The sequence below is a fragment of the Eublepharis macularius genome, chromosome 1 (assembly GCF_028583425.1).
Source record: "Eublepharis macularius isolate TG4126 chromosome 1, MPM_Emac_v1.0, whole genome shotgun sequence".
NCBI classification, from domain to species: domain Eukaryota; kingdom Metazoa; phylum Chordata; class Lepidosauria; order Squamata; family Eublepharidae; genus Eublepharis; species Eublepharis macularius.
In genome coordinates this window covers 214508794-214525970 of record NC_072790.1, presented here as the reverse complement: position 1 = coordinate 214525970, position 17177 = coordinate 214508794, and the positions used below count along the sequence as shown (strand labels likewise).

At 40.0% G+C, this 17177-nt stretch overlaps 2 protein-coding genes across 2 annotated transcripts in view; one reads left to right on the top strand and one right to left on the bottom strand.

The window, feature by feature from the left end:
* The window catches only part of FANCL (FA complementation group L), a 54617-nt gene extending 47409 nt beyond the window's left edge, over positions 1-7208 (top strand). The window contains exons 9-14 of the mRNA XM_054990346.1: positions 544-627; positions 3575-3620; positions 3710-3791; positions 4506-4622; positions 6769-6840; positions 7121-7208. Of these exons, the coding sequence (XP_054846321.1) occupies positions 544-627; positions 3575-3620; positions 3710-3791; positions 4506-4622; positions 6769-6840; positions 7121-7156 (437 nt within the window). The 3' untranslated portion in view covers positions 7157-7208. The remainder of the gene's footprint in view (positions 1-543; positions 628-3574; positions 3621-3709; positions 3792-4505; positions 4623-6768; positions 6841-7120) is intronic.
* The window catches only part of VRK2 (VRK serine/threonine kinase 2), a 60977-nt gene continuing 50652 nt past the window's right edge, over positions 6853-17177 (bottom strand). The window contains exons 10-13 of the mRNA XM_054990333.1: positions 15588-15646; positions 14419-14597; positions 9645-9797; positions 6853-7451 (exon numbers count right to left, since the gene is read on the bottom strand). Of these exons, the coding sequence (XP_054846308.1) occupies positions 7227-7451; positions 9645-9797; positions 14419-14597; positions 15588-15646 (616 nt within the window). The 3' untranslated portion in view covers positions 6853-7226. The remainder of the gene's footprint in view (positions 7452-9644; positions 9798-14418; positions 14598-15587; positions 15647-17177) is intronic.

The window sequence follows — 17177 nt, the reverse complement described above, 5'->3', positions numbered from 1 at the left end:
GCAATGCCAGTAATATGACTGCCACTAAGTTAATCAGCTGAGCTGACAAAGAATAAGATCAGAAAAGTATTCTCTCTGGTTTTAGGTGCATGAGTCTCAGCAGGCACCTTCCTAGAAGAGGCATCTCTTGTAAGCATGAATGCTTCTACTAAGATGGCACCTGCCACTTAGGGTTTTTATAAATACTTTATAACTTAAAAAAAAAACAAATCTGCTGCTCCACTAATTGAGGGCACTTTCTAATTGCTCAGAAGGTTTTCAATTATTTTATTATAACTTGTTCTATCAATGCTCTTTAAGTAATGGATAAATACTGAGAAAAAGACACCTTAAAAGTTGTGACTTTTTATAGCAGCATACACTTATACTGAAGATAATGATTAAGTTATGGTGTGTTGCCTTGACATGTGATGGTGCGGCATTTGTGGATCAAGGCCTTAAGTGAGTTATTATAGATTATGTTCCTTTTGGGTGTGTCAAGTATTGATAAGTAAGAATTAAGCTATTTTTGTTTTTAGATATTTATATTCATTGCTATTTCAGGAAACAACATTTCAATTAATTTAGAGGTGGACCCCAGACACCCCACCATGCCTCCTGAATGTTTCTTTCTAGGACCAGACCATGGTAAGAGACCATCTTTGTTAAACCAATTTTTTCAGCCACAATAGTTTTTCTGTAGCAGTATATAATAATTCTATGCTTACCTCATGTGAACTTTATAGCAAATTGAGTGTCGTTCTAAGCATTGTTACAGCCTTCAAAGTCCATTGATGTCGATGAACTTAAAAGGGTGTATCTCTGCTTAGGAAGGCATAATGAGTATACTTGTTTCATCCAAATGAGGCTGGAATCATAAGACTGAATTCCATTTTTTAAGAAAATTGTGTGTTGCTCAGAAAGATGCTTGAAGGCAGTCAATACCCATCCTGAAGATGCATTTAGAGTAGAATCGTGTACTTCATATCTTTCTTAATGAGCTGCATGTCCATTCTCACAACACTGTAACAAATTGATGCAGGTATGAGCTATTGCTAGTCCTGCCACTTCCCATCTCTGTGCCATGTAACATTTTGTGTGTGTGTGTATGTGCGCACAGTAGCACTGCACAAAATTGATTTCCTAGTGTGATTGTACTACTAACCAGCCTTCCAATTAAGTTCACAACTTTCTCTAGAATCCTGTATAATAATTTACTTAATCCGTTTCAGTATTCATGAAGGAGCAGTTTTGTCACCAGTGACAATGGAGAAGAGATGTGTCTAACCCCCATGTCTAGTTCTATGATGTTGCCCTGGTTTCTTTCTTGGCTGTTGGAGGGTACCAGGGACTCACTAAAAGAGCCAGTATACCTTGCATCTTGGGCTCCTTTTTCTGAAAATTTAGCGCCATCTCCCACTGAATGCTCACCTTATTCTGGCTCTCTTGCAATTTCGCCATTCTCCCCAATTCACACTTTGTGACTCTTTATGTCGTCTTTATCCACTTCCATGTGAATGCCCTGGATCAACTATGAACGCTTTGCAACACCAAAACGCTTACTCTCCCCGATCTTCTGTCTCACCTAACACTGATTCTCATGCCCTACACTCCCACAAGCCCCAGCGCGACCCGCAATTAAGCCTCAAAAGTAATTTTTTTAAAACGTCAGCCTTATAGCGCTATAACGCTATAGCACTATTCTGCCATGGGTGGAAAACCTCTGCTACCTATCACAGTTGGCTTTTGGGTTGGCCCAGCACAACATTGGTATAATAGAAGAGTGATATAGCGCAAATATACGGGGGGGGGGGAAAGGGTGGGATTTTTAGGGCCCCTTTTCCAGAGGCATTTTGACTGACCATCAAATTGCGCTTTTCCTTTTTAATGTGACTGACTGGAAGTGCAAGCAGTCATCAAAAGATGGGAGAATCCGTTCTAATAACAATAACAGAAGAAACGATTTCTAGTGCAAAACTGACAAAATAAGGGCCCGTGTGACGACGGCCTATGTCTACTGCACTGCTGGGTGTACCATGACATTGTTGAGATGTCCCCAGCCTCCCCAACATATATGCATGTGTGTGTCTTCTAGACAATTTGGATAGCTGGCCAACTTCATATTAACGATCTGTCACTTGCTGCTTGCGATTCTTTTAAAGAATGCTGGACTAGGTGCACTTTGATGTGATCCAACAAGGCACTTCTTTTCTTAGAGAGTATACTCCAGATTGCTGAATGATTAGTTAAGCCTTGTGTTAAGAGAATCCTGAGTGTTCATTCTTGCTTGGTAAATTTAAAACACATTGGTGGACCACACAGATTCTAAGTTTTTAAAAGGTAGGCCAGCCAGGTCTAAACTCAGCCTAAACAAAACCACTTGGGACTCCTGTGGCTTAGTGAGGACTTGCTGAGGACATCTTTCCTTCCTACCTGCTCTTGCTGTTTTTCTCAAGGGAGTTAACAGTATTCCATCAGTTTCGTGAAACGAAAGATACGTTGATGTGGGGACTGGGTTGGTAACAGAAGGCTGTTTGCTGATTTAGGAGCAGACGTTTTGGCCTTTTCCGGGCTGCCCTGTCATCACTGAAGAGAATGTAAGCTTGCAAATAAGCCCATGGTTTTGTTCCAATTTGTAGGCAGCAATAAGGTAATTCATGTTGTAGCAGGAGCCGGATAACAAATTATGTGAACATTTGCATGTTCTTGAACAGTACAGCAGGTTGTGCAGCCAAACATGTTCCTGTATCTGTAGCATGTGCAGCTGTCATTCTGACATACATACCGAAACCATGGCTAGAGATATGGAAAATGAACATAGAATTCTAAGCTACATTTGAGGATGATAACTAAATATTTGTGTGAGCTTTCTCACATACTGTTTTTCAAGCAGTACCAATGAACAGTTTCTTCCATTAACTGGTTAGCTATAAGCATGGTCATAATTTTATTTAGATATTTATATCTCACTTTTTTCCCTCATTGGGGACCCAAAGTGGCTTACACCGGTCTTCTCTCCTCCATTTTATCCTCATAACAATCCTGAAAACTAGCGAGTGATTGGGCCCTGGTCACCTGCTAAGTCTCCATAGCAGAGTGGGAATTCAGGTCCTAGTCCAACACTCTAACCACTGCACCAGCATAGCAAGACTACAAGGTTGAGTGCCATTCTGTGGATTATGTTATAAAGTTTTCATAAGGAGACAGTATTGAAGCTACATAGCCAACTTTTGTGGGCTACAGGGTTGGAATGGTGTAAGTATAAACCAAGATAAATGGGTTGGATCCAGGCATTTTTTTTCATTGAATCTTACTTTGAGCCTGTGCTATGGCCCTAGACCCACATGGCTTTTGTCTGTGCAGTTCCCATGACCTTCTCTTTTTCAGTAGTGGAAAAGCTGGCTGGATCCAATCCAATATATGCTCAGTCACCAAGAATCCACTCTCTACTGCCAGACAACCAGTTCTAATGTAGCATGAAATGCTGAGCTGCTAGGCTGACTCTGTACAATCAGTCCCTGCTGGTTGCCCTAGAGTATGGATTTTTAAATAATTAAATAGAACACTTTTATAAACATTTATCTTTTGTTTTCAGTGGTAAATCCTTTGAAAATCAAGCTGAACAGCAACATACATATGTGGTAAGTATGTCTGGATTTAGATTTTTACACCATAGCTTTTTCACTGGGTGCTGACATTTTCTGTTTGTTTTGCTTTTTCTCCCTTGCAGGGACCCAGAAGTCAGTCTATTACAAAATTTGAAAGAGGTTTTAGAAATGGATTTTCCATCACGAGAGACTCTAGAAAAATCTGTATGTTGGTTTGTAGTCATGTTCATAATATTTTAAATATCATAAATTGTCAAAAACTTAGTGAACATTTTATGACCATTTCAGGAAATGAGTGGAGGCAGCTAACAAGATATGTTTTAAAAATCATTATTTTATTTACTTAGATTATTTCTTTGCCATCTGCTTGAGGTGATTTAAAAAGTAACATACAATAGAACATAAAGTTGTCAAACCTTGCAAACGTTTAATATAAATATTTCCTTGGTGTTAGTGAGAGTAGTTTAACTGTTGTAGGCACCACTGTTAATAAAGCATGAAATACAGTAATAGTAAATCTAGATGCCATTTAAAGTGAATTTGGGATAATCTTAGAACTACTTTTGTGATTCTTACTAAACTTACAGTGTGATCCTAAGAAGAGTTACACCGGTCTAAGCCCATTGATTTCAATGGGATTAGACTGGAGTGACTCTTTTTAGGATTGAACTGCTAGAGTCCTCCTAAACATGCAAGCAACAGTGTGTGTCACCTATTGATAATTTACTGAGACTTTTGTCCGCTCAGGTCCCTTTCACACAATATGGCTATTAGATAAAGGCCAATTGAGACTGAGTGAGACCAAGTTGTTTATAACTTGAGTCAGTTTATATATAAGTGCAGTACAAATAGCTTTCACATTAAAGTTCTCTTTATTATCCTAGAACAAACATGTTAATGTTTGTGGTTGTGTTTAAGGATTTTTCTATGGACTGTGGGATCTGCTATGCTTACCGACTTGATGGGGCTATTCCGGACCAAGTCTGTGATGATTCACGCTGCGGCCAGCCTTTCCATCAAGCTTGTTTATATGAGGTAAGGAGATTGGAAGGGTCCAGTAAAGCAGTGGTCCAACCTTTCCAGACCTGGATAGCACATGACAGCATGTCATGTGACTAACCCACAAGATAGGTTTCTAGTCGAGAGCTATGGTTAGCAAACAAAGTGTATTTGGAGACAGAAAACAAAGTGAGGAAACAAATTGTAGTGAGGAACAAGTTAAGGGCCAGAGCCATGGAGGTATCCTTTCTGTCATTTAGTGACCTTATTTCTCTATCCTGCAGCTCCTCTCAGTAGGCAGCCCAAAATGGCTGCTGTATAACCTATGATCCAGCATGTAGGGTTCTGTAGCTCACTGAGGGTCTAGACCAGGAGTCCTCAATTTTCTTGAATCTGTGAGTGCATTAAAATCTTTGAGAGCTGATAGTGGGAACTACAACAAACAACTGCCATGAGAGTTGTGTGCAATCTCAAAATGTTCTAAAGTTCCACAAAATTGTAAGGGGGTCCAACCCAAGCATCTTCCTATCTGAAGGAAGTTTTTCTGAATAGGGGATCTCTGCAGACACAAATGTGACACCTCCAAGTACTTCTGAAGTAGTTCCAGTGAGGTGGAGGAAGAAGAGGATAGGCTTTGATGAGGAGTTAGCAGGCACCAAGAAACATGCTGGTGGATGCCCAGGAGCACCATGATGGGGCTCACTGGTCTAGACACATAACTTGAGGGCCACTGCACTAAAATGCCCTGTTCCTGGAGTGTTTCCACACATGAATTAAGTAATACAAATTAAGATGAGATTCATTATTTTAAGATTGTATAGTAGACTAAGGATCGATTAAGATATTCATAGTAGTCATAGCGATCCTGTGCATCATGGCTTGTATACTTACATCATCTTTTAAGAACCTTACTGGATCATCTAGTATAGTATCCTGTTTCATAGAAAAGAGTCCAGTAGCACCTTTTAAGACTAACCAACTTTACTGTAGCATAAGCTTTCGAGAATCACAGTTCTCTTCGTCAGATGCATCTGATTAAGAGAACTGTGATTCTCAAAAGCTTATGCTACAGTGAAGTTGGTTAGTCTTAAAGGTGCTACTGGACTCTTTTCTATTTTGCTACTACAGACTAACACAGCTAACTCCTGTTTCATAGAGTGGCCAGTCAGTTACTCTGGAGAATCAACATAGCACAGAGGCAAAGGACTTTTCCCTGTTGCTGCCCCATTGCACTGGTATTTGAAGGTTCACTGCCTCTGAATGTGGTGATCACAGTAGCTGGTAGCTTCCTAAATTCCATTTTAAAGCCATCTGTGCTCATAGCCATCACTGTGTCCTCTGGTAGAGAAAAGGCTCTTTACTGTGCCTTTAGAATAGTTTGTGAAGTTTAAATATGCCTTTTTATTAGCTATGTAAGACTTTATAACTTTTTGAAGAGTTTTCAGATTTTAGTAAATTGAGTAAATTATTAAAAAGAATGCTTCCTTAATGGTGTGGTGAGGTGACTGGAATCAATAGTTGTGTGTGTCACACCTACAAGATTTGGTGGGGTGGCTCTGTTGGATAATTTGGCAGTGCCTCCGCTCAAAGCAATTTATGTTTTAAGCAGAGTTTAAGGGGGCTTATAAAATACAATTTTAAAACCCATTAAAACATTTTAAATAAAAAGGCAGTTAAGAACAACTTCTAAGGAAAAATGTTGGTCCCAAGGGCTTGGCAGAATAAAATTACTTTTATGTGATTCCAAAATGAAGTGGAAAAAGATGACAAGCAGCCTTGATGAGAAACTGCATTCCAAACTTTGGGGCCGACAAGGTGGAACTTGTAGCAGTGCCTCAGTGGTTGATTTTAATTTGTGGAAACGGGGAAGTATGGCAAAAGGTAACTCCCCACACTGTTCTGTATATAGGTGGGACATCATGGTAAATCATATAGCTAGTGCTATTCTTGTTCTAGATTGACTCTGCACCCATGTCCTGGTGCCTTTAGGCACCATTTCTGTCACTCCCAAGACTTAGAAACAGATCATATAAACACCCACCAGGCATTCCGTATGTTGGTTTCCTGTAACTCAGCAGAGTGAACGTGAGTGTCCTGCTTATTTATTAAATAGAGGCAGCCTTGCTTGTGCTGAAGAGCTGTCTTCAAATACAGTGAGTAACAGCCTTGTGTTTCTCAACAGTGGCTACGAGGGCTCCCTTCTAGTCGACAGAGCTTTAATGTCATATTTGGTGAATGTCCATATTGCAACAAGGTAAGGCAACAGTTGGTCTTATTGCAAAATAAGTTGAAATGACTGCCACTAAGCCTTCATTGTAAATGTAATAGTTGTAAAAACTTGTATCTGAAATACTCAAGTGAGTCTGCTTTGTAGGAAGATGAAATTTAATAATTCAATTTAAAACTGGAAACATGTCTGGCAAATTATTCTTTCTAATACAACCACTGGAAAATACAGTAAGCAAAGTTTTTTTTTTTAAAAAAATTGATTTCACTTTCTAATGACGCCCTCTTCTGCTTTCTAAAAATTCCAGCAAATCACTTTGAAAATGTCTATGAAGAAAGCTTGAAATGGAAGTTCAGGCAGCCCGTAGCAGCCCAGCCCTGCACTTTAAAAACAAAAGCACACTGAAGGTGATCTCAAAGGAAGTACAAAGAAAGTAGTATTAACAACAGAAGAACAACAATGGCTTTAATATACAGGTACAGTTCTTCACTTAGTACAGAAGCGCTGCCCTCAGAATTGGTAGTAGACAAAGGTTGACAGACTGGTAAAAAAACAGTTCCATTTTGTATAGATTTTTCTTCAACTTTCTGGAAGGTCTTGTAGAATACATCTGTTCTGAGTAGGGATTCTTTTCTTTCCTGAGGAACAAATGAGGTTTCCATCCATAAACATAGTCAAAGAGCAAATATTTAGAGCTGGTATCCTGACTGTCGTATAGTATAAAAGGTTGTGTCTGTTAGTTAATTGAGGGGGAAACCAAACAAACAAATAGGGAATTTCTACTGATTTACGCTTGTAATGGGGAACTCTGTGGCCTTTAATACTGATAAACACAACACATGCAACCAGTACTGGCATGCCTTTGCTTGGACTGAAATTCCATACAGTTCAAAAGTCTCCTGCTGTACAGTACGGAAGAGGATTTAGTCCCCTCCCCCACAGAAGTGAGGATCCGGCCCTTCAAAACGATTTGTCTGTAGCTGCAAATGTGCAGCAACAACCTGCACTCATACAGTTCTGTGGGGTTGGCTGAAATAAAGGGGAGGGGGGGTTTAAAAATAGTTTCCCTCTTGTGAAAACACCTCCTTTATTGGTTTTTGTGGCAGGGGCCAAAGGGTCCTTCCTGTACTCTCTCCATTGCCCTACTACCTAGTAGTGCATTGCAATGAACCTCTTGGTTCATTCAGAAGTCATATGAATGAATATTTCGGAGGTGATTATCACAGCCCTTCATTTCCATTTGTGTAACTCTCCAAGCTCCTTAGAGGCTAGCATATATTGACAAATAAGGGTAAGTGGTATCACAGCAAAAAAAAATGAGCTGGTTACAATCAAGGTTAGTGTATGTGTGTATCTGAATGTAAATATATGTTACTGACTGCTAAGCTGTTGAAACCTTGGTTGCATCTGCATTAAACAGCATTTTAAGCTTTCTTTGAAGCATTGTTACTCTACAGCTAACATGTAAACTGATACTGCAAAGCAAATCCCCACATATTTTGTGTCTTCTTTCACATCTGCTTAAGGTTATTGGTACAAGGGTGCTATATCTGATCTACAAGATTTTGGCTTGATGTCGTAGGCACCTTACCTTGGAAGTGCAAGGCTGTCATGGAAACATTCTCTGCAAACGGCACGCGACTGGTTAGCTTGCTGGAAACAGTTGTTACAATCGAAGGATTGGCCATGTCCACCAACTTTTGATGACTAGCTGGAGGCCTGGTTCTTGCCAACTGTTGTAGGTTAAACTGATCTTGGAGTCTGCAGGCCAGTAAGTGTTCGGTAACCCTAAGCCCAGCTAATTTCTGCTGTAGTATACAACCCCCGAGAACTTGCTTAATTTTGCTGTGATGTGAATGTACAGTCCTCCCCCCCGTCCCAGTGTGTACACTTTAAATGTAATGGGGAAAGGGCATCAAAGCTTCCTCCGTGCCCCACATTATGTAAAAAGCTATAAATGAGCCACAGCTGATGTTTTTCAAATCAACCCAAACAGAAAACTGAGTTTTAAGTGTAGTTTTGGGACCGCATTTAACTTGCGTATTGTAAGTCTAGGCCTACTTTAATAAAAGACGGAGGTAGGCCCATAAGAAACTGCACTTATATACTGCTCTTCTAGACAGATTAGTGAACAAGTTAGTGTTGTTGTTATCCCCACAATACAGCTGGGGAGCTGGGGCTCAGTGGCTTACCCAAGGCCACCTACTGAGCTCATGGCAGCAGTAGGATTTGAACCAGTACAGTTCTGATTTGCATCTGAACCACTCAACCACTGTGCTACAGAAGCTCCCATATGCCCAAACAGGTTTAAATGTACTTGTCACTTGTGCTAGTCAACTTGGCAGTAGCATCATTATACCCAGGATGACAGTGAGGTAGGTGTGTCGCTGGCATAAGTGCATTCGTAAATGGGTAAGAGATGTAGTTCTAGACACCCGTGTAGGCCTAGCTGTACCAACCATCTCAGAATGACAGAATAATCCAGTGAAGCTTCTAAATTGAATAGACTACAATTTGAGAAGTACTATACAAAGTGGATGTGTGACAGATTTCAGTGTTCATGACTAGGGCATATGCTCATCATCCTGTACTACTTTTAAAATATATAGGCTGGGAGCAGAGGAGATACTGTTCAACTGAAAGCACCTCTGATCAAGATCTCTCTGCACATGGAAAACTTCATTTCATAAAGGAACCAACAACCTTTGATTGTTTCCCCCGTTTCTCATCTGTACTTAATTGGAAGCCAGGGCAGCAGTGCTGGGCAAACGATGGTGTGTTTGAGAAAGCCACATATAGTCCAAAGCAACACTAAAAAACAGTCAACTCACCTCTTGAGTCTGAAGAGGCTTGCTCAGTTGGGCTTGTAGCGGCTCATCTTGCGTTCCCACAGTGGCTTTCCTCTGATAGGCAAGATTCTTGTTTTCCTGCTTGTTCTCCTTTGCTTCTTTAACTGGTTTTGGTGTCAGTTTTGGCAAATTAGTCTGTTAAAATATACACATTACATGACCCCTGGGCACATGCTCTCAAGCGCTGCTGATGCTGCACAGCTTCTGCTCAACTGAATGAGGCTGGGCTGGTGTGGGAGCCTTCAGCAAGTTCTTCTAAGAGAAATGGCATTTGCAGAACAGTAGCTTGCACAAGTCTAGTGAAAGCATCACTAAGAATACAGCCACACCAGCAAAGGCCAACATCTATACCATAGTGAAATAATATAAAACTATCTGTTCTATTAAAGTTTTGACAAGGGACAGTGCAGTTGTGCTGTCCTAAGGCAACGCTATTTACTGTAAAAATTGTTTCAAGAATTCTTTAAGAACTCCAGATGAATGTTATTAACCTTTACAGGATGTGAAACCAATAAGTCTCTGTCAATTAAACTCTTATTAACTATAGTTTTCTCATTTCAAACACTGACATTAACTAGAAGCATTGCAATAATAGAAAACAGTCAGGATTTAACTCCTTTAGTGAGGTGGTCTGACCTCTAAATTGGGTCACAGTGTTTGTACCTTCTCCATTCTATGCTGATCGCTGCACTTTAGAAGCTATGCAATCCACACCCCCACTCCTCACCTGCATTAAGAGTTGATTCACTGACTTTTATCTATTACCAACAGGCTTGCAAGGTCTCCTGCTATGACCGGATCCTCCATCTTCTGCTACTGCTCACCTGGCTGGCAGGGGGAAATGGGGGGATGCAGTTCAGGACCCAGGTTTGCATCACTTCCAGCATGACCCAGAAGCAATAGGTTGCGCTAGGGCTGATTTAGTCAAAATCAGCCACAAACCACTATGTTTGGGGCAACTTTTTACTGAATCAGCCCTGGCGCAACCTGTCACTTCTGGGTCATGACAGAAATGATGTAATCAATCAACTGGGGATACATACACACATTTGTGTACCCCAGATCCCCATCAGCCAGGTGATCAGCAGAGAGGGGCAGGACAAGGCTGATTACAGCATTTTATGCTGCCTTTGGTGGGGCAGGTTTTAATTTGCAACAGCTCTGTGAGATCCAGAGATTACAAAGTTTTCAATCCAGTTCTTCATTTGTCAAGCCAAATACTCTATTAAGTGAACCACTTATTAGTGTTGCTTATTAAGGATGTGCAATTTGGTGCATCTGGGTCAAAAATATACCCCAAAAATACCTTATTGGTATTTGGGGAGGTATATTTGGGTACCTCAAATAAAAGTGATATTGTCATTCTCAAATAATCTATTTCAAGTGTACATCTGAAGTCATGTTGAACCTAAGGAAAATGAAATTTCCAACCATCTGGAAGCTGCTTGTTATCCCCTTCTCACGCAGAACTGAGTGAAGCACAATACTGCCAAACATCAGTTTGAACTTATCAATAAGAGGACTTTGCTGTTTTCATCCCCCATTTCTTGGTGTTTCACATCACATTATCAATTTAAAATTTCCTTGAGTTAAAAACAGTTCAAGTTAGAGATGACACAAATATGCATTTCATTCTAATGGAAGAGTAATTGAAATCACCATGAAAATGCTAAACAAGATAAGGACAAGGATCCTGTCATCTGCAAACAGCACAGTTTTATCTGACCTTGTTATTGGCCATTAAAAATATTTCTGAGGAACAGAAGCTGTGATAATAGATGCTCTTGGTTCATGGATTTTAAACAGGGTTATGCACTTGCAAATAGCAAATACTGTTGCAGTTCTCCATTGTCTCACAATCAAAGTTCAGTAGCGTCTTGCTTTGGCAGCAATATCCAAGCTAAGTTTTAAGCTGAATAAGATGTAATAGATTTTGTATCTTTAGATAACATAGAAGGTAAAAAGAAACCTTATGATGTCTAATGATACCATTGATTTTCAAGAAAAAAGTATTTTTGTTGCAGATTTTAATTTTAAATCACCGTTTAGGATGTTTTGACACATCAGGTTTGAGAGTTTGCTTTTAGATTCTTGTGTAAATCCGCAAACATGCATTTTCCCCCCACTGTTCCCACCAGACCAACAGCTTCAGCCTTCAGAAAAATAATTTCTGAATACTGCTTGCTTTATGTCCAGAATAAATTGCAGAACAAAGTTTGCAACACTTATTCTTTGGAATCCTCAAAGGTGTCTAGCTCCATGCCTTTAGAAAATTGAATTAGATGGTTAAGAAAGTCATATGAAGCTCATGCATTTGTGCCTACACAAGATAGTTACCCCTAGAACCTCTGGATCTCTCAAATCTGGGCTGCACTGAGAATGTTTTTTCTGAAAATGCTTGGTAAGAATTTTAAAAATTCAGGATAGGAGAACTGATTATATGTATGCTTTTACATTTATAAATCTCATTTACATATGCCTTGTGGTTTAGAAGTTAATGCTTTGTTTTAAGACAGTAAAGAGACTTTGGATTTCCATGTGCCTTTTGAAGGTAATGCCCCCCCAAAGTGTGAATAACTCAGTAACATTTTTACTTTGAGTAACTCAGAAAGCAACTCAGAAACTCAGCACAGCTAGGATCAAGTTATAGTCTAGTTTTCTTCCAGTGTTACCCTAAAATGTGGTTTGTATTGCACCCCACCTTTCAAATTTACAAAATTCTTAAGACAAATTATGTAGTCCTAAAGAAGATGGTGCAGTCAGGTTTCTCACAACCCATTCTAATTTTTTCGTGAAGAAGGGGGGGTAAAAGTACAACCTCTCATCTGAGCCCAGATCCAAACTATGGAATTTATTCAATGAGTCCAAGGGGAATTTCAATTTCTCACAACTGCTCTGCTGTTTCCCATGAGAGGGTCAGAATTCAGTGCTGTTGAGCACAACCCAAGTAGTTCTCTGGATCCCAGCCATATATAATCAAATTGCAAAAAACAGCAATAACTGCCAGTCTAAAGCTGAAGGACTGCTAGCACCTTCACTTGCAGAACTTTGAAGAAATAAATGCAACCCAACTTGTAACAATTTCATGAATGAATTACTCTAGCTTTCATAGTCAATGGCTAGTTCTTACATCTGCACTTCTACTGGGGAAAAAAATCAAATTAGTCAGTATCCATATAGTATAGTGGACACTTTAACAACAACAACAACAAAAAACCCTGCCACAACTGTTATATTTCAATTAAGTTTAGAAAACTCTACAAATTGCAGAAACAAAAAGCTGCTGCTCAAATTAGCATAGATTAAATGGTGACCACAACAGCAAGCAAAATACTGTCAAAGAAATGGCTTTTTGCTTTGTTGTAAAAGTGATAAAAAATACCAAAGTCTATAAAACTCAGAGGAAAAAAGTCTTGGTAATTACCAAGATCAAAATCCAGTGGCTTTTTATTAAACATGAACTTTTGTTCTGCTTTTCCACACAACGTAAATAGTGCTGACAATTGGGTTTGCGAAGGCACTCGCTACAATAAAATGTAATTGTATCATGAGAGAAAGGTGACAATCGGGAGATCATGAAAAAATTACATATTCTCACTGGTAGTTAATTAGCCATGCAAAAGCCCCTCAAACAGACATTCTCTTCTATTAGGAATGATTACTATGCAGACCTACAGATGTCAATACCGGAGTCATTCAAATACTTCTTTCGCTACTAATTGAAGGTTGTAAAGCTCTGGTGCCAAGGTTTGGCTTCCAAAGAGCTAATTTATGACTAGGCAGCTATTTTATGTCTTCAGTTGCAGAAGCTACAAAAAGTCGGCAAATCAGAACCATCTGTGCGCCGAGATTTGAATCGCCATTCATCTCGCAGCCAATCCGTCACATTAGTTTGCATCCCGCATTTTTTGGCTTGTGTCTGCCAGTGACGGTCCAAAGTTCACCAGGAATATTAAAAGTGAATGATGCCATGGTGCTGCCTTGTAGAACATATATCGGCAGAAGGCTGCAGACTTATCCGGCCAAGACAGAGCCACAACGGAAATTTCTAATCAGGCTCAGTCAATACTGCTAATTACATCAATATAAGTTTATTAAAAACAAAGAGATAGCCGATCTGGAACAGGGAAAGCAAGGAGAATTCTTGCTTCATTAAACAACTCATGCAAAACCATCAAAATCCAAGAATTTTAAAGAAGCAGCTTTAGGAAGAAAAAAAGAAAAGAAAAAGGTTCATACAGTTGCACCAATAAAGCAACTTTGCTTTTAAGCTGTTCTAGCATGCAAGCCTTCCCCTGCAATATTAGTGAACAAATTCCTGGACTTTCCCGCTGCCCTGAAAGGAAGTGAATCTGCAGAGGTCTACCACTTTGAGGCAACAGGCTGCAGGTCAAAAGATCTTACGTAAGTTTTCTCCTCCTCAAGGGATGACATCCAACTTTTGAGCAAATCCAGGGAAATGGGAATTATTATCTGAGACCCAGCAACTGTTTTCAGTGTATGTTTTAAATCTTCAGCTGTTTCCTTGAGTAAGAAGCTGTTTTGCTGGGGGGGGGGGGGGCGGACAGAATGCTCCAACTGCAAACAGTTCATTGCACATGTTAAATCAGTAATTCTTGAAGGATTAATAGCATAACTTAGTGTAGTTTCCCCCAAAATAACATGCTCCCTTTGAAAATGCTTGTAAGACAGACACATTTCAAGGAATAGTTTCCACTGCTTATCTGGTCTTGACCGTTACTGTTCCATGACTTACTTTCCTGGGGATAGCAGCATATTCAGTCAGAGCACTTGTAACAGTGGTAAAATTGATAGGGTCATAACAGTGTCCTCTGTGTTCCAGACCACTTGACAGGATTTTCTTCAGCATCTCATACTCTGGCTTTCCCTCATATGTTAATTTAGAAGCATTCTCCAAAAATGTGGCTATTTCACCTGTAAAACACAGTTTCACTGACTTGAGACTTAAGGCTTCCAACTTTTCTTGGCCTGACTATTTTTATTCATTAGCTTTATTTATTTATTTGTCATTTATAGTCTGCCTTTCTCACTGAGACTCAAGGCAGATTACATAGTGTGAGATTAGTACAATCGGTATCAAGGACATTTCCGTACAGCGTCAAGGACATTAGCATGCATTTATATGGCGAGTCTATAATTAGATTAAAATTTTGGGAAGCTTTTTGAATTAGGAAGCCACCAAGTACATCCATAGCCTTGTGTGATCATTTTTCAGTGACCAGTTATAAAGACAGGTACTGAAGTTTAGCTGTCAAATCACTCCAAGATAGACAACTGTGTAACTATATTTCTGTGACTTGAATTAAGGGATACACATTGGACACCTGGTGAGGAACCTACTTAATATTCTTTGTGGAATATAGAATATAAGGTTAATTAAAAAGGCAAAAACCATCCCTCAAAATGTTGCTCCTATGAGACCCCTGATATAGCTTGGTAAGAGGTCAGCACTCTCCTGCAGGACAGGGGAATTCACAAAAATCGCCTCCTCACTGAGCATATGGAAGTACTAGATGGGATCCAAGGTACCAGAGTTAAACCACGGAGTATGGAGAATAATCCAACTACTTATATTCTACTATTCCTCAGTTAAGTGTGGTGCCTTCCACCAGTATTTAGCTGAGTAGATCAATAGGATACAAATAAATAAAATACAAGGGGTTGTATCCTGCCTAAAATCTCCATGTGGTTTGCTGATTCTCCCCTTCTGTGGCAGAACCCTTGACATCCCCACCTATATAAAACACAAGCCGATTAGATAATTCAAACTAAATGAAGGTAATCCACAATATTAAAACGCTGACCACTCACCTCCACAAAATCAAGTACTTAAGATTCATTCTCTAAGCAACCCTTTTTTTAAAAAAAAAAAAAAAAGAAAAGCACACAGGCTTGTCCCCTTACCACAGCTTGTTCCTGGAGGAGTCCACCTGGTCACTGAATCTGGGAGTTCATCGAGGAGCCTGAAACAACAAGAAAGAACCAAGAGCAAAATGGGGAGGGGGAAGCAGGCAAGTCCCCTTCAGAAAGTTGTTAACTACTGGACATCTTAACTCCCCAAAGGGAAAAGGCCTCCTGAGCAGCTGGCAAGCCACTCCAGATCTTCCAAGCCAGTATTTTAACTATTTGGCAAGCAGACCTATAAGCAGTTGTCTGAGCAGAGTTACAGCCAAGGAAGCACCGTTGCTCCAGGAGTTCTTGCCAAAGTGCCTTGTAATTTTATGGGAGGGGGAAAAATCCCCACGAGATGAATTCACTTCCTTTACTTTCAGTCTGAAAGATTAATAGTGATCTCTTTCAAAGTTCAGCACAGTTCACTGGCTGCTTCTTGTTGCTCACAGCTAGTTTGTATACTCTAATAGCAATATGTAGATAGGCAAATTAATTGCCATTCTAAAGTCATGCCATATTACTTGCCCTTCATATTGAGGTGCTGAATTTCTTGGGAGATTTTCAGTGGCACTGACAGTTAAGGTATGCTGTACCAAATATGGAGCCCCTGATCTAAAGGACATTCACATGTCTGAACACTGCATGCTTTCAGGTTAATGAATGCCCTTGAAATGTTATAGGACAGACCAGTTTACCCCTTCCTTATACCACAATTCTCTCCACTCCACATTCAAGCTGGGATGGGGGGAGTGTTCCCCTAAAAACCCTTTCAAACGTTAATTTTCTCCCTAATAAAATGTAAATCTAAAGGGCAAAATGCCCAGATAATACATGGTAAACTCACTGTGGGGATGGGAGGGGGTCCTATTGCTTGCCGTGAAGTGTAAGGCCCCCTTGGCTTTGTGTGAAATTTAAACCACACCACCTTATTTTAAGATCTCATAATTTGTCCTTCCCCAAAAGCTGTGCCTGTTGGCTTAGAAGAAGCTTATAGAAGGATTCGTTCCCAGGGCTGCCAACACATCATCATCAGTTTAGCAGAAACACAAACACACAGAGACCAGGGATGCTTTCAGATAGGATGCTGAACCCATGGGCGGTCATTACAAAGACAAGCCTCAAGAATCCTTGGACTTGGGCACTCTCCTTGTATGCGGCTCCGATACAGAGGGCCTTTGCATTCCTAAAAAGTTACAGTTTGAAATCCCAGCTTTTAGACAAGAGAACAAGCCATACTTGCAGGTAGGTAGCCATGTTTGTTTGCAGTAGAACAGCAAGATTCAGGAACCAGCGGCACCTTAGAGACCAACACGATTTTCAGATTATAAGCTCGGAAGAAGAGAGCTTTGACTCTCAAAAGCTTATATCCTGAAAATCTTGTTGATCTCTAATGTGCCATTGGACTCAAATCCTGCTGTTCAAGCCACGGTATGAAGTTTCAAACAAAACTATAAATTATCGGTTGTCAAGAATGGCTTCTATTCCCATGCGAAAGGGAGAGGAGACTCAAGCAAGAGGGCGTGTGCCCAAGGCCTTACAAAACACATTTTCTTAACAAACTAGAGGTGTGCACCCCCAAAATATCCAGTTTTAAACCTGAAG